Here is an 18,034-nt window from a genome sequence, read left to right as displayed (position 1 = left end):
CCCACCGATCCCTTTTTTCCCTTCCTCGGCCTTATGGTTGAGGGGGGTTAGGGAAACCATGGGGCCTTTCTCCTTTGGGAGAGGGCCCACACGTTCGTACGGCTGCCCCCTTTGCACGTGTTTAGGCACAGCACTGGTGGTGGTGGGAGCACACCTCGGGCTCCCTGAGTTTCTTCAAACTCATTGACCAAGTTTATACTGCCTTTACTCTGTGTTTTGACAGTGTAATATTCCCCCATGCAGTTTGCGGCCAGTAATGACAAGTGCAAGGGGGCCCCCCTGTCTAAAGTGCCCCAGGCCCCCCAAAGTCTTAATCTGGCACTGAGTACGCATGCGCAAGGCCATCCTGTGATGAAGTCCTGCAACTTTTTCTAAACACGGGTGGAAACTGGCCGTTCAGTGGGAGTGCTAGGAAAAACGGTAGGAGTGTTCAGGAAAACACTAGGCCTGCCTATATTAGAGGCGGTTGTATGGCATCAGTTCCAGCCTGGATATGCCTTTTTTCATCGCATCTGCTGAGTAAGTGCAGGGCTGCGATGAGTTTGGCGTTCCATGATGAGCCTGTTACGATGGGTTTTGGACATTTTTGCTCAGGTACGAACGGATGTGCAGCCGTACACATCCATTTGCTGGTAATACCAGCAGATGAGGGGTGGGGCCAGTGATGATGTGGGAGGAGCATCAGTGCTCCTCCCACATCATCACTGCTTTCAGCTCAAAGTCACCCAGTGTGTATGGGCCTTAACAGTTTTGTAGCAATATTCACATCTGCAGTTTGAAACGATAACCTCGTCCAGTGATTATTGCTGATGGTATTGTTACTTTTCCAATTATCCAATTAGCTGCAGGGTTCACATTGCAGGGAGAAACTCTATGTTCCACACCTGGAGCAGTTCAGTTATATAGCATTTTCCCTGCGCTGTGAACCCTGGGGTAACGGGCAGTAATAAGAAGTAAATTTAGGCGAAACAGAGTTATCTCTGCCCCTTAAAGACCACACACTGTCCATCGCCTGACATGTTCCGTTGCTTTGCTAGAGAGGGCGCAGGACCCATACCGCACACGGGCAGTATACCCGTACAATACATGATTTCCAGATTAGAAACCAGAATTGGATAAGGCCCAATGTGCCACCTACTTCATGGAACCAAACACCACTTGGGGCCACCTACTACATGGAACCAAACACCACTTGGGGCCACCTACTTCATGGAACCAAACACCACTTGGGGCCACCTACTTCATGGAACCAAACACCACTTGGGGCCACCTACTTCATGGAACCAAACACCACTTGGGGCCACCTTCTTCATGGAACCAAACACCACTTGGGGCCACCTACTTCATGGAACCAAACACCACTTGGGGCCACCTACTTCATGGAACCAAACACCACTTGGGGCCACCTACTTCATGGAACCAAACACCACTTGGGGCCACCTTCTTCATGGAACCAAACACCACTTGGGGCCACCTACTTCATGGAACCAAACACCACTTGGGGCCACCTACTTCATGGAACCAAACACCACTTGGGGCCACCTACTTCATGGAACCAAACACCACTTGGGGCCACCTACTTCATGGAATCAAACACCACTTGGGAGGCCTCTAAAAATTTGCCGTCCATGAGTGTCCTAGTGGGAGAAAGCATTATCAGGGCTGAAGATCTAGAGCAGAGTGTTACCAATAATCATTAATCTGTACTCATTAAGATCATCACTGTAATTACTATCCCTGTCTCCTTACAGTGCCTCTGCAAGGACAATCTCTACCCACTGATTGGCTTCTTCGGGAAAGGCTATGGGAAAAACAACGAGCCGATTCGGGGATACCTTCTCACCTTCCTTATCGCCTCCGCATTCATCCTCATTGGTTTGTCAATCAATGTCTTCTTTCCCCTTCTGTCATCATTAGTAACTCAGCGTGATCGCTCATTTGGGCTCCCCCTCCGACAGCTTGAACAACAAGGGAATCTGCAGGACATTTATGTGTTTATGTGAAGAGGGTTCTGCAAACATTATAGACACTATATTGAAAATTAAATTGTATTTTGTATATACTGTGTATATATTTTGCATAGTTAGTCTCTAAAACACATATTGAGGCAGATATATATAAGCCTTAATAAGCTCAATGTGAGGGTGATAACGAATGACAAATGTTCAGCCAGTCAGCTCCTTACTGTTATTTTTGAGCACAGTATATAACATGACAGTTAGGAGCTGATGGCTGGATGTTTATCACTCTCGCGTTTATCCCTTTTTAAGGCTTAATCCTTGGAGTGCCAATGTCTCTGTGAGAGATGTTCAAAATAGCCACTAAAAATGCCGGCGTCGATCACCTTTGTTATATAAGCTCAAATAAAAAATGTAAAAAAAAAAAGGGTGCTTCTATGTTAGTTGGGCGCCCGTTACGTAGTTTGTGTAGTGGTGTATTCAGAATACCAATACACCACTATGCTAGTTACTTAAACGACGTAAGTTACGTATTTGGAGCTACGTTAATGCTAATGTTTCATTCCCCCACTATCCACGTGGGCGTGGAGTTAATTTTATAAAGTGTTGCGAGCCACCGAGCCCGAAGCTCGCCCCCAGAGTCAGGTTAGTTTAGTCAGGCCTGATCTGTGTGTACCAACTAAAGAAAAAGGAAAAGCAGAGCTGACTGATATAAATGATCAACAGTTAATGCGGGATGTATTAATATACATCGCCGCCCTTCGCCTGGCAGCCGCCGCGATGCTGCCGCATATGTACTAACATATGCGGCTAGCATCGGGTTGCTGTGACGGAGACCCCCGCGATACCTGTGATGTGGTCTGCGGGGGTCTCCGTCACCTTCCGGCGGCTGCCAGCGTCCCCCTGCATCTCCTCCTCCCCCCTGAAGCCGGATGTCCTCCCGGCTGTGACACCAGGGGGAGGAGGAAATCAGGAGGACGGGAGGGGGGGGGGGGGGGGCGCGCGGACGGCGAAAGAAGCCCATAGGCTTCTATAGGGTATCGCCACCCAGAGGGTGGCGATACCCTGCCTAGCGAAAACGGGGCGGACGGGTATTGATACATAGGAAAATGCGGTAAAACGGGGGTTTTACCGCATTTTCCCGTTAGTACATCCCGCCCCCAGAGTCAATAAAAACCATATGGAGATTGGACTGATTTTACATTAAAATAAGTACATTTTATTAATACAATAAGTGACCGTTTTTTGGGGGAAATGCTAGTACTGGATGCAAATATGGTCTCACATGAGAAAGGGGGGGGGGGGGGATACTGTCCGTTCCTACTAAGCCTCAAACGGGGACCATATAAAGTGCAAATGCAAGGAAACAATTGGGTATTACCGTCCACCTGTTGGTTGGAGACCGTGGTGCATCTTGTTCCTCCCAGGGACTCAAGGCCTGAATATACTGGGCCGAGTCACCTGTCCTGAAGTAAGGGAGTACACACAGTAGCTGCGGTCCAATTGGTGGTTCAGAAGTCCTTGAGGTGCAAATTGCAAGGTCCAAAGATGTGCAAATGGTGGGATCCAAAAGATGTTTTGAGTCTGGTCCGGATCAGTCCATAAAGTGCAAGTGGGCAAGAACCTGACGCGTTTCACCGTCTCAGCGGTTTTATGAGAGGTGTGATAAAGCCGCTGAGACGGTGACGCGTGAGCTTCAGTATGACATTCATGTGCATGCAAGATAAGGACGCTGTGATATATATGGCTTCTGTCTCCTATAGGGGAATTGAACACCATTGCTCCCATCATCTCTAATTTCTTCCTGTGTTCCTATGCCCTGATTAACTTCAGCTGTTTCCATGCATCTATAACTAACTCTCCAGGTAAGTGACATATTTTGGTCCCAGCTTCTAAAAAACTATTTTTTTTTCCTCTTTGCTGCAACACTCTCAGTTTTTTTTATTAGGATGGGAGTTCTATTGCTGATGGGATGTTGCTATGGGCAACCAATCAGATACTATCTATTATCCTCTAGAAGGTGCTAAATAAATAAGTAGATTCTGATTGTTTGCTTGTGACTTCTCCACTTCATTCAATACAGCTCATGTTAGACGCCATCACAGTGGTCTAACAATGAAATGAGGGAGATAATGCTGTGTACAGGCAGGACCCCTCTGTTGCTGTAGTGTTAAGACCTGCAATCTAGGGCACAGCATCGGATCACACACTCACCATCAACTAACTTGTGACACCCATTAGGATGCACAAGCCGCCCGTCACAGTCAGTGGTGCTGAGAGAGAGGGGAGGGGGGGGGGGGACCAATTACCCGGGCCCAGGTCTGATGAAGTAACACAGTGGGGCCCCCATGACCTGGCAGCAGCTCTTCTCAAGCCAGCATATGCTGCTGTATACTGGGCTGCAATGTGGCCAGGGAGGTGCTTAAAGTGCTATTTTTCTGTATTTTGTTCTAAAGCATAGTTACCTACCGTGCAGGAGGCTCCCTGATATAGCAGCAATCTCCCTCTCTCCCTCATTAGTCTAGCAATCTCCCTCATGTCACCTAGCCCACATTACACTGTTACATCATAGTAACCTCCCCTCCTGCATTCTGCAGGAGACTCCCTGAAATAGCAGCAATCTGCCTCCCTCCCTCATTAGTCTAGCAATCTCCCTCCTGTCACCTTGCCCACATTACACTGTTACATCATAGTTACCTCCCCTCCTGCATTCTGCAGGAGACTCCCTGAAATAGCAGCAATCTCCCTCCCTCATTAGTCTAGCAATCTCCCTCATGTCACCTTACATTACGCTGTTACATCATAGTTACCTCCCCTCCTGCATTCTGCAGGAGACTCCCTGACATAGCAGCAATCTCCCTCTCTCCCTCATTAGTCTAGCAATCTCCCCCATGTCACCTAGCCCACATTACACTGTTACATCATAGTTACCTCCCCTCCTAGATTCTGTAGGAGACTCCCTGAAATAGCAGCAATCTCCCTCTCTCCCTCATTAGTCTAGCAATCTCCCTCCTGTCACCTTGCCCACATTACACTGTTACATCATAGTTACCTCCCCTCCTGCATTCTGCAGGAGGCTCCCTGAAATAATAGCAATCTCCATCTCTCCCTCATTAGTCCAGCAATCTCCCTCATGTCACCTAGCCCATATTACACTGTTACATTATAGTTACCTCCCCTCCTGCATTATGCAGGAGACTCCCTGACATAGCAGCAATCTCTCTCTCTCCCTCATTAGTCTAGCAATCTCCCTCATGTCATCCAGCCCACATTACACTGTTACATCACAGTTACCTCCCCTCCTGCATTCTGCAGGAGGGTCCCTGACATAGCAGCAATCTCCCTCTCTCCCTCATTAGTCTAGCAATCTCCCTCATGTCACCTAGCCCACATTACACTGTTACATCATAGTTACCTCCCCTCCTGTATTCTGCAGGAGATTCCCTGAAATAGCAGCAATCTCCCTTTCTCTCTCATTAGTCTAGCAATCTCCCTCATGTCATCCAGCCCACATTACACTGTTACATCATAGTTACCTCCCCTCCTGCATTCTGCAGGAGACTCCCTGACATAGCAGCAATCTCCCTCTCTCCCTCATTAGTCTAGCAATCTCCCTCATGTCACCTAGCCCACATTACACTGTTACATCATAGTTACCTCCCCTCCTGTATTCTGCAGGAGATTCCCTGAAATAGCAGCAATCTCCCTTTCTCTCTCATTAGTCTAGCAATCTCCCTCATGTCATCCAGCCCACATTACACTGTTACATCATAGTTACCTCCCCTCCTGCATTCTGCAGGAGACTCCCTGACATAGCAGCAATCTCCCTCTCTCCCTCATTAGTCTAGCAATCTCCCTCATGTCACCTAGCCCACATTACACTGTTACATCATAGTTACCTCCCCTCCTGCATTCTGCAGGAGACTCCCTGACATAGCAGCAATCTTTCTCTCTCCCTCATTAGTCTAGCAATCTCCCTCATGTCATCCAGCCCACATTACACTGTTACATCACAGTTACCTCCCCTCCTGCATTCTGCAGGAGGGTCCCTGACATAGCAGCAATCTCTCTCTCTCCCTCATTAGTCTAGCAATCTCCCTCATGTCATCCAGCCCACATTACACTGTTACATCACAGTTACCTCCCCTCCTGCATTCTGCAGGAGGGTCCCTGACATAGCAGCAATCTCCCTCTCTCCCTCATTAGTCTAGCAATCTCCCTCATGTCACCTAGCCCACATTACACTGTTACATCATAGTTACCTCCCCTCCTGTATTCTGCAGGAGATTCCCTGAAATAGCAGCAATCTCCCTTTCTCTCTCATTAGTCTAGCAATCTCCCTCATGTCATCCAGCCCACATTACACTGTTACATCATAGTTACCTCCCCACCTGCATTCTGCAGGAGACTCCCTGACATAGCAGCAATCTCCCTCTCTCCCTCATTAGTCTAGCAATCTCCCTCATGTCACCTAGCCCACATTACACTGTTACATCATAGTTACCTCCCCTCCTGCATTCTGCAGGAGACTCCCTGACATAGCAGCAATCTCCCTCTCTCCCTCATTAGTCTAGCAATCTCCCTCATGTCACCTAGCCCACATTACACTGTTAAATTTGTTTGGGAAAAAGGAATGAGAGACAGATACATTTACACTGAATCATCAGCACCATTTCCCAGCACTTTTCCAAGTATAGTATCTCTTACTAACTGCTTTGGGGCTCATCTACATCTGGTCAAGTCATTTTAAAAGACTCTTCTCGGATGTAGCAGTACACACCCACGCTTCTAGGTGCCACGTTCACAATCTCTTATCACAATCTCTCCATGTATGGAACTAGACACGCCCTTTAGCATTTCCAGCCCCCCCTATCCCCCTAATCCAGCCCATCAGATATAATGTATGGTACAATTGTATACCATAAGATATATTGCATGTGATTTATCAGGGTTTGATCAATCGCATGTGGTATATCTTATGCAAAAATAGCACAAAAGTACAAAATAGTATGGAATCACTCCCGGGGAAAGTTCAGGGGGAGTTCATGGAAAATCGCATCCGACTTCAGGGTCAGACAAAATGTTGTAGTGTACGGGGCCTTAAGGGTGCATGACCACACCTCCTGTGATGTAGCCATGCCCCCTGTACCTGGGCCCACCCAGGCTCTATGCAAAGTGTCCAGGACATCTCCATGCAACCAAAGAGATCTCTGGCCTCTTCCAGCATCTCCAGCTACACACAGCTATTAGCAGGTGGATCTCTTGCTCAGGATATGTCTTAAATGGATCTTCCTGATGTTAAAAATAAATAAATATAGACTCTGGTCCTTCTGCCACAGGAGCTAGCACCAGCGCTAATAGCCAGGGCTGCTTTATACTAACATTGGGGATGTAAAGCTTTGGGCTTCTCTACTAGGGCCAGATGCACTAAGCTATCATTCTGTCCCACCCCCCATGCCGGAAAACTCTGCGATTCACGGGCCGCTGAGAGGGGCGGGGCTTAAATGCTGCGAAATGCCATGATTGCATCATTTAAACCCCGCCCCCTCACCGCGGACCCCTCGATTTGCGCTAATTAATCCAGCCAGCGGGCAAGGGGGGAGCGGGGGCTGTGAACAAAAAGCGGGAGACTTGCTCACCTTCCCGTGGGGGCCGGGAGGCGGACCCGATATTTGGGAGGCTCCCGGACATTCCGGGAGGGTAGGCAAGCCTGGTGATAAACCTCCAGCCAATCAGCTCCTGCCTGCAATATCACAGGCTGTGTTTGAAAAATGACAGATAGGAGCTGATTGGCTGGTGGTTTACCACTCTCCATGAATCACTTTTCAAGGCTTAGTACATCTGGCCCCTTAGGTGTTGTGATAGCATGACCACAATAGTTTAAAAATAGTATCCTAATATATGGCACTACTGTTCCCAGCAAGTCCTTGCAGCAGTATTGGTTGATAAATAGGACAATTTAAAATACTAAGAAATGGACCCAATATTAGATTGAATCCCTGTTTAATATTCATTCTTTGTTGCTCACTTAATTCCGATTGTATTCTCATCTCCCTTCTTCTATTCCTGCTGATCCCCACCAGGCTGGAGACCTTCCTTTAAGTATTACAGTAAATGGGCATCACTGTTTGGAGCAGTAATCTCTGTAGTCATCATGTTCCTGCTGGCCTGGGAATCTGCTCTGATCGCCATCGGTATCGTCATCTTCTTGCTGGCTTATGTCCTGTACAAGAAGCCTGGTATGTACGCCATGCTTATATCGTTGTTGTTACATGGTTCTACTATGACTAATATTCTTACAGCGGACGAATGGAATTGCGGCAATAAGCGATCCGCATAAAAAGCCTCTTTAGCCCTATAGGCACTAGAGCAGCATTTTTCACCCACTGTGAAGGGGCACACTAGAGCGCCTTGCGCCGTTCTCATGTGTGCCGGATCTAGAGATGCCGCCGCCACCACCAATACCAGTTCAACTGTAATTCACTGGTCTCTGATTTTTTTCATGTGAGGGACAATGTACAGTATTTTATTTTTGTTACCAGTGGAGACAGTGTAATTGTTTTGTCATTTAGGAGCTGACTTTGTTTTTTGTTTTTTTCTGTGGGAGCAGTGGTCGAAGTGGAAATTTTGAAGTGGGGGTATGGAAATTTTGAAGTGGGGGTATGGAAAAGTAAAGAGTGAATATAGTGCGCACCTTCGGACACCCCCCTGTCCATCAACGTCCCCTGCCAGACTGCCCCGTTGTACAGGGGTATTACAAAAGCACAATATGTGCTGCTGAGTGATCAGAGAGCATCCTGAGGGGGAAAAAAAACTTTTTTTTTTATCTTCAGATTAAAGTGGGGGTATGCCATACCCCCGTATACCACCCCACTTCGACCACTGTGTGGGAGCCAATGTGTTTTTCCCTGTGGGGGTCTGATTGTGTGCCTTGACAATTTAAATTCTTGTTTTGGTGTTGAAAAAGAGGATACAGTAAAATATATTGCTGTGATATCTTTTACTATATCTTCTGGCGTGTACACTGAATATTGTTATCAATGTGCACTACCGCACCTCATTAACAGCCCCCTACCTCATCTTGCATGTTCTCCCTCGCCCCCCCCCCCCCGCCCCCCCCCCAGTCGGTTCTTTCCCCGCTGGCATCGGCGAGTGTGTGTGCGATTTATTTAGCGTAGGCTCATCATGAGATTCTTAGTGCCAGCCCCTCCCATGATCCCATCTTTCTGAAATGGTGCTCCAAAGTAATGGACCACTTTCAAGTATCTTCCCCCGGGGCAACAGTGGTCACTCAACTCATGTAATCTGGGTGCAGCGGGTACTGAATTCTACAAAAATAAAGATTCAGAATTCAATATTTCCAGTGGTAAAATAAAGGTCTCTTTTTGAAATTGGAGAGAATGTAAGACAAATAACTGTAAAGCAGATAAACAAAAAGAAAAAGTCTAGCGCTCTATATTGGATAGAATTTGGCCTAAACTTTGCCCACAATTTTTATAAATAACTGTTAAGGCCCCATACACTATGCAATTCACCTGCAATTTGTGCACCTTGTCATCTGGATATACATTAAGGACACTGGATTGCAGCGACCAATCGCAGGAAAAGAGCCCAATTTGCAGGTGAATGACAGCAGGTCCGATGTGATGCGTGGTCCTGCGGGCATTGCATCAGAGCCTTAAGGTGACTACTGCCAGATTGCAATAATACAGTATAATGTATAGACTTTTATTATAGTACAGTTGTTTGTGTATTATAACATTATAGACCCGATGCATGACTGCATACACATCATGTCCGCTAACATAGCATTTGACATTGACTTGCAGAGGCAAACTGGGGTTCCTCTGTACAGGCGGGATCCTATAACATGGCGCTAAATTACTGTGTGGGGCTCAACCAAGTGGAGGATCACATCAAAAATTTCAGGTGAATGTAACTGAATGTCCGGCCTTTAGGTCCAATCTGTTGAATTTCTGGGGAATCCTCTTGGAACTGGAGAAAGTCTGCAAGTTTCCTGTGTGGCCAGGAAGTGGGTGAGCAGCATTATGAGACTCAGTGCTGCGTTATGGTGCGAAACGCGTCACTACACAGTGTCGGAACGTTGTCATTGCATATTGTTGGGCAGAAGATTGATTTAGTAGAGCACAGTAATGACAGAACCTGGAACGCTCACCCTGACTTTAACACTTCCTTTCTACATGTCCCCGTGGGCTGTTTTATTTTTTTTATATTCGTTTGCGAAATGGGATCCAGACTTCATATAGAGCCTAAATTTAGGAGCACCTTTTGCAGAACTGTGATTTAATGTATGTATCCTCTCTGTATAGGCCGCAGTGTTTAGTCCTGACTGGACCTCCCAATTTTCGTCCCGCTCTGGTGGATTTTGTGGGAACATTCACAAAAAAGCAGAGTCTGATGCTATGTGGGAATATAATTATTGTAAGTATTTAACCTTATGGTTTGTGAAATGAAACCTACCTGGATTTGGATATATTTATTGTTATAATGCAGCCAGGGAAACCCCGTTTGGTACCAAGCTCTGCTGAAGTGTTTACAAGTCGGAACGGGGATGTTCCACAACCATCAAACATTAAATAATCTTGAAAGTTGTATTAAACTTATTGCGGCAGATGTATTAAGCCTTAACAAAAGATAAATGCAAGGGTGATAAGGAGAGATAAACATCCAGCCAATCAGCTCCTTACTGACTTTTTTCAAACACAGGCTGTAACATTGGCAGTTAGCAGGTGATTGGCTGGACGTTTATCTCTCCTTATCACCCTTGGATTTATCTCTTGATAAAGCTTAATACATCTGCCCCATTATGAGTTAAAGAAACCTTGGGCTTCTGCCACCTGCCTTTCATCTATAACAGCCATCCATGTTCTCAATGTAAAGAAACAGCGCTACTAGCAAAGGTGAGATCATGTGTTGGGCCAGCTGTTGATGTCACCTAAGAGCAGGGATGGGGAACCTTCGGCCCTCCAGCTGTTGTTGAACTACACATCCCAGCATGCCCTGCTACAGTTTTGCTATTTGGACATACTAAAACTGTTGCAGGGCATGCTGGGATGTGTAGTTCAACCACAGCTGGAGGCCCGAAGGTTCCCCATCCTGTCCTTTACACAAAGGGTGGCCCTAGACTTAAAGAGGTCCACATGGGTACCTCTCTCTCATACCATAAAACCCCAGTACATAATATTCTGTATTTACAGTATTATAACATGTATATCTACATTATCCGGTTAGAGTTTCATCCTGTAGTTAAGTACTGACCATTCCCTTTCTTAGAAAATGTGTGTCATACTTTCCCACTGTCTTGAAATGTCTGGTAGACTCCTGTACATTTGGGAAGTTCCAAAAAAGAAGGTAACCCTGACAGCTCTGCTGGAATGGAGTGAAATAATGGTTATTGAATGGTATTGTGTACCACCCCTGTGCGATACAGCAATTGGTAGCATACTTGCCTACTTTCAAAAACTAGTTTCAGGGAGATTATAGTTGGTAGTAGAATTTTGCACAGCGCCCCATTGAGGGAGCTTGTCATGCTCCACCTAAAAGGCGTGTCTAGTTCCATATATGGAGAGATTGTGAAAAAGAGATTGTGAATGTGGCACCTAGAAGCGTGGGTGTGTACTGCTACATCTGAGAGGAATTTTGTAAAATTACTTTTATCCAAATGTAGATGAGCCCCAAAGCAGTTAGTAAGAGCTACTACACTTAGTAAAATGCTGGGAAATGGTGCTGATGATTCAATGTAAATGTATCTGTCTCTCATTCCTTTTCCCCCAAAAAACGTAACAGTGTAATGTGGGCTGGGTGACATGAGGGAGATTGCTAGACTAATGAGGGAGAGAGGGAGATTGCTGCTATGTCAGGGAGTCTCCTGCAGAATGCAGGAGGGGAGGTAACTATGGTGTAACAGTGTAATGTGGGCTAGGTGACATGAGGGAGATTGCTAGACTAATGAGGGAGAGAGGGAGATTGCTGCTATGTCAGAGAGTCTCCTGCAGAATGCAGGAAGGGAGGTAACTATGATGTAACAGTGTAATGTGGGCCAGGTGACATGAGGGAGATTGCTAGACTAATGACGGAGAGAGGGAGATTGCTGCTATGTCAGGGAATCTCCTGCAGAATGCAGGAGGGGAGGTAACTATGATGTTACAGTGTAATGTGGGCTAGGTGACATGGGGGAGATTGCTAGACTAATGAGGGAGAGAGGGAGATTGCTGCTATGTCAGGGAGTCTCCTGCAGAATGCAGGAGGGGAGGTAACTATGATGTTACAGTGTAATGTGGGCTAGGTGACATGGGGGAGATTGCTAGACTAATGAGGGAGAGAGGGAGATTGCTGCTATGTCAGGGAATCTCCTGCGTAATGCAGGAGGGGAGGTAACTATGATGTAACAGTGTAATGTGGGCTAGGTGACATGAGGGAGATTGCTAGACTAATGAGGGAGAGAGGGAGATTGCTGTTATATCAGGGAGTCTCCTGCAGAATGCGGGAGGGGAGGTAACAGTGTAATGTGGGCTAGGTGACATGAGGGAGATTGCTAGACTAATGAGGGAGAGAGGGAGATTGCTGTTATATCAGGGAGTCTCCTGCAGAATGCAGGAGGGGAGGTAACTATGATGTAACAGTGTAATGTGGGCTAGGTGACATGAGGGAGATTGCTAGACTAATGAGGGAGAGGGGGAGATTGCTGTTATATCAGGGAGTCTCCTGCAGAATGCAGGAGGGGAGGTAACAGTGTAATGTGGGCTAGGTGACATGAGGGAGATTGCTAGACTAATGAGGGAGAGAGGGAGATTGCTGTTATATCAGGGAGTCTCCTGCAGAATGCAGGAGGGTAGGCAACTATGATTTGCAGCATTTGCTGCCCTGTATAGAGCAACATATGAAACCCCTTTAGATCATATTGATGTTCCTTACCCAGGGCCCGAGAAAACAGAAACTCCAGGAATTGAACCCAGACGGACATGTCAAGTGGCTGAATAAGAGAAAAATTAGAGGCTTCTATACAGGGATAATTGCCGATGACCTGCGCAGTGGTGCTCAGATGCTCATCCAGGTACACAGGCATTATGTAATATCTGCTGTAAAGTATACAGATGCTAAGGGTTCATTATTAAGTGGCACATTTCAAAGCTACAGCGTATTTTGGTGATGTTAGGCACGCTAGTTAAAGGGGCAGTAATATTTATAACCACGCATGTTTTTTTTCTCAGTAATCATTTTTATTAAAGATTTTGTAGCGATACAACAATATTCAATACTAAGCATATGTAGAAAACAACAACGGTGTATCATGTAAAGGGGAAAGAGAAAGAAGAAAAAAGAAAAAATCGGGGAGAGGGAAAAAGAAGGGAGTAGGAACCGAAGGAACAATACATTTTCCCCAGCGTCCCCTGGCATTTCTTTAAACCCTCTAAAAAATACGATTTGCCAAACTCACTTCTGGCTTCTGTCTCGACAATGACCTGCTCGTTTCAGTTGAATTTTTTCCCGCGAGTCACGTTTTCAGGTAAGGGAACAGAAAGAAGTTGCAGGGAGTAAAGTCGGGTGAGTACGGTGGATGCGGTAACAATTCATAGCGCAATTCATGCAATTTGGCCACAACAGTTCCGGATGAGGAAGCTGGTGCATCCCAGCTACTGCCAGATTCATTGTGGAGGCGTTGGTCTGTCTCTGTACTGGAGCCCATGGCAGACCCATCATCCAAGAGGGTATCCAGGCTGTGGAATATAAGTGCAGATCTCTAGGCCTTTTTATTCTTCTGGGAGGCAGTTTCTAAAAGTGAGCACAGCAGTGTCCGGTCAATTAACCTCCACCTTACAGTCATCTCCTTTACTGGTGGCAGCCATTTTTCTGGAGACCAGAACTACACAAAGGCAATCTCATGGTGCAATTCATGGCCAACTGGTGAGTGAATAGTAGAAGGGATCATCAGCAATGGGCCACCTTTACAGTTTGAGCCCCTAGCAAGTGCCCACATGCCACCCCGATGGTTTAGCCAACTTATGCAACACATTGCGTTAAGCTTGTGTGCTTCCACATATATAACTCTTTTGCATTTACCATACTGTAGATCATAGGTTTTTTTTTATCAATTTCTATTCTAGTCTGCTGGCCTAGGTCAGATGAAGCCAAATGTCCTGTTTTTGGGATATAAGAAGAACTGGCAGACTTCTCACCCCAGGAACGTTGAAAGCTATGTGGCAATGCTGCAGTACGTATACAATGCACTACACTGGATCAGTAACAAAATGGCAACGGCTAAGAGATCTTCATCTGTTTGCTGTGTCTTACCTCTCCCATGATTCTCACATTCCTCCTTCTGCTGTCTTAGGACCTAACGGTTGGAGATAGTGATCAGTAGTCTGTTTTACCCAAGGCTGCTTGTGTCACCGATCATACGTCTAAGTATTAGGAGGTGAAGGTCCTTCCGTTTGTCCGGAACCCTGCTGTAATATTTTGAGAATTAATGAGATCAAGCACAGTGATGCCCCTAGTTATACTTTCAGTTATAGAATGTAGGAACTAAATGGGCTTCAGTGCTAATATGCCTCCATCCACTGGTGCTTAGAATATTAAAACAGGGGTCCATGGAGGCGAAGCGCTTATGGCAGCAGGGCCTCCCCAAAGTTTACAACTTTTAGTAATAGTAGCAGTAGTGGCATCAGTAGTATTAGTAATAGTGGCAGTAGTATTAGTATTAGTAGTAATGTAGTAATGGCACAGTAGCAGTATTGGAATCAGTAGAATTAGTAATAGTGGCAGTAGTATTAGTATTAGAAGCAATATTGGCACTAGCAGCAGTAGTGGTATTAGTAATAGTGGCAGTAGTATTAGTAGTAATGGTACAGTAGCAGTATTGGCATTAGTAGTATTAGTAATAGTGGCAGTAGTATTAGTAGTAATATAGTAATGGCACAGTAGCAATAGTGGCATTAGTAGTATTAGTAATAGTGGTATTAGTATTAGAAGTAGAAGTAGTAATGGCACAGTAGCAGCAGTGGCATTAGTGGTATTAGTAATAGTGGCAGTAGTATTAGTAGTAATATAGTAATGGCACAGTAGCAGTATTGGCATTAGTAGTATTAGTAATAGTGGCAGTAGTATTAGTATTAGTAGTAATATAGTAATGGCACAGTAGCAGTAGTGACATTAGTAGTATTAGTAATAGTGGCAGTAGAATTAGTATTAGAAGTAGTAATATAGTAATGGCACAGTAGCAGTAGTGGCATTAGTAGTATTAGTAATAGTGGCAGTAGTATTAGTAGTAATATAGTAATGGCACAGTAGCAATAGTGGCATTAGTATTATTAGTAATAGTGGCAGTAGTATTAGTAGTAATGGCACAGTAGCAGTAGGGGCATTAGTAGTATTAGTAATAGTGGCAGTAGTATTAGTATTAGAAGTAGTAATATAGTAATGGCACAGTAGCAGTAGTGGTATTAGTAGTATTAGTAATAGTGGCAGTAGTATTAGTAGTAATATAGTAATGGCACAGTAGCAGTAGGGGCATTAGTAGTATTAGTAATAGTGGCAGTAGTATTAGTAGTAATATATTAATGGCACAGTAGCAATAGTGGCATTAGTAGTATTAGTAATAGTGGCAGTAGTATTAGTAGTAATAATATAGTAATGGCACAGTAGCAGTAGTGGCATTAGTAGTATTAATAATAGTGGCAGTAGTAATGTAGTAATGACACAGTAGCAGTAGTGACATTAGTAGTATTAGTGGCAGTAGTATTAGTAGTAATATAGTAATGGCACAGTAGCAGTAGTGACATTAGTAGTATTAGTGGCAGTAGTATTAATAGTAATGTAGTAATTACACAGTAGCAGTAGTGACATTAGTGGTATTAGTAATAGTGGCAGTAGTATTAGTAATAGTGGCAGTAGTATTAGTAGTAATGGCACAGTAGCGATAGTGGCATTAGTAGTATTAGTAATAGTGGCAGTAGTATTAGTAGTAATGGCACAGTAGCAGTAGTGGCATTAGTAGTATTAGTAATAGTGGCAGTATTATTAGTAGTATTAGTAGTAATGGCACAGTAGCAGTAGTGGCATTAGTAGTACTAGTAATAGTGGCAGTAGTATTAGTAGTAATGGCACAGTAGCAGTAGTGACATTTGTAGTATTAGTAATAGTGGCAGTAGTATTAGTAGTAATGGCACAGTAGCAGTAGTGGCATTAGTAGTATTAGTAATAGTGGCAGTATTATTAGTAGTATTAGTAGTAATGGCACAGTAGCAGTAGTGGCATTAGTAGTATTAGTAATAGTGGCAGTAGTATTAGTAGTAATGGCACAGTAGCAGTAGTGGCATTAGTAGTATTAGTAATAGTGGCAGTAGTATTAGTAGTAATGGCACAGTAGCAGTAGTGGCATTAGTAGTATTAGTAATAGTGGCATTAGTAGTATTAGTATTAGTAGTAATGGCACAGTAGCGGTAGTGGCATTAGTAGTATTAGTAATAGTGGCGGTAGTATTAGTAGTAATGGCACAGTAGCAGTATTAGTAATAGTGGCAGTAGTATTAGTTATAGTTGCAGTAGTATTAGTAATAGTGGCAGTAGTATTAGTAATAGTGGCAGTAGTATTAGTAGTAATGGCACAGTAGCAGTAGTGGCATTAGTAGTATTAGTAATAGTGGCAGTAGTATTAGTAGTATTAGTAGTAATGGCACAGTAGCAGTATTAGTAATAGTGGCAGTAGTATTAGTAGTAATATAGTAATGGCACAGTAGCAATAGTGGCATTAGTAGTATTAGTAATAGTGGCAGTAGTATTAGTAGTAATGGCACAGTAGCGGTAGTGGCATTAGTAGTATTAGTAATAGTGGCAGTAGTATTAGTAGTATTAGTAGTAATGGCACAGTAGCGGTAGTGGCATTAGTAGTATTAGTAATAGTGGCAGTAGTATTAGTAGTATTAGTAGTATTAGTAGTAATGGCACAGTAGCAGTAGTGGCATTAGTAGTATTAGTAATAGTGGCAGTAGTATTAGTAGTATTAGTAGTAATGGCACAGTAGCAGTATTAGTAATAGTGGCAGTAGTATTAGTAATAGTGGCATTAGTAGTATTAGTAATAGTGGCAGTAGTATTAGTAGTATTAGTAGTAATGGCACAGTAGCGGTAGTGGCATTAGTAGTATTAGTAATAGTGACAGTAGTATTAGTAGTATTAGTAGTAATGGCACAGTAGCAGTAGTGGCATTAGTAGTATTAGTAATAGTGGCAGTAGTATTAGTAGTATTAGTAGTAATGGCACAGTAGCAGTAGTGGCATTAGTAGTATTAGTAATAGTGGCAGTAGTATTAGTAGTATTAGTAGTAATGGCACAGTAGCAGTATTAGTAATAGTGGCAGTAGTATTAGTAATAGTGGCATTAGTAGTATTAGTAATAGTGGCAGTAGTATTAGTAGTATTAGTAGTAATGGCACAGTAGCGGTAGTGGCATTAGTAGTATTAGTAATAGTGACAGTAGTATTAGTAGTATTAGTAGTAATGGCACAGTAGCAGTAGTGTTCTTCCACCTAAACTTCAGTGACCCCGAATTTTTTTCAAAATAAAATGTTATTGAAAGCTGCAAGACTTCTCTTTGTTTCCTATTTACAGTGATGCTTTTGACTTTAACTTCGGTCTGTGTGTGCTGAGGATGAAAGATGGTCTCAATATATCCCGCGTCATGCAGGCTCATAGTAAGTGCACTTTGACATCTGATGCCCTTATTTACCAAGATCCCTGACTAGTCACATTGAGAAGCGCACTGTGCTCTGTATGGTCTTCCCAATGCACCATAAGATACACACCTGCTTCTAGTCTTTCCTGATGCTTCTGCAGACTACAAGTGCACCTAGGTGTACAGAGAGATCAGTGCAGAATTGGAGAGTAACCTACCTCCCATCACTAGCGCAGACCTCTTATGCTGCAAAAATGTTACTAGTTTAAACCAATGTGTGGCTTAAATGCAGTGGGGTATCTGAGATGGTTGCATGCCACACACCATGCACCACGGACTGACCAATCGCCTTCTTAAAGCCAGGGCAGAATTCAGGTATTTTGCAAAG

The 18,034-nt window shown here is 44.4% G+C and overlaps 1 protein-coding gene across 1 annotated transcript in view; it reads left to right on the top strand.

The window, feature by feature from the left end:
• The window catches only part of SLC12A3 (solute carrier family 12 member 3), a 61,796-nt gene that overhangs the window by 27,786 nt on the left and 15,976 nt on the right, over positions 1-18,034 (top strand). The window contains exons 12-19 of the mRNA XM_083165591.1: positions 1,752-1,875; positions 3,722-3,823; positions 8,042-8,197; positions 9,788-9,887; positions 10,289-10,400; positions 12,898-13,032; positions 14,084-14,190; positions 17,583-17,665. Of these exons, the coding sequence (XP_083021717.1) occupies positions 1,752-1,875; positions 3,722-3,823; positions 8,042-8,197; positions 9,788-9,887; positions 10,289-10,400; positions 12,898-13,032; positions 14,084-14,190; positions 17,583-17,665 (919 nt within the window). The remainder of the gene's footprint in view (positions 1-1,751; positions 1,876-3,721; positions 3,824-8,041; positions 8,198-9,787; positions 9,888-10,288; positions 10,401-12,897; positions 13,033-14,083; positions 14,191-17,582; positions 17,666-18,034) is intronic.

The sequence above is a fragment of the Crinia signifera genome, chromosome 11 (genome assembly GCF_055691185.1).
Source record: "Crinia signifera chromosome 11, ASM5569118v1, whole genome shotgun sequence".
Taxonomy (NCBI): domain Eukaryota; kingdom Metazoa; phylum Chordata; class Amphibia; order Anura; family Myobatrachidae; genus Crinia; species Crinia signifera.
Note: the sequence above shows the minus strand (reverse complement) of the source record. Positions and strands in the feature narration are given on the sequence as shown.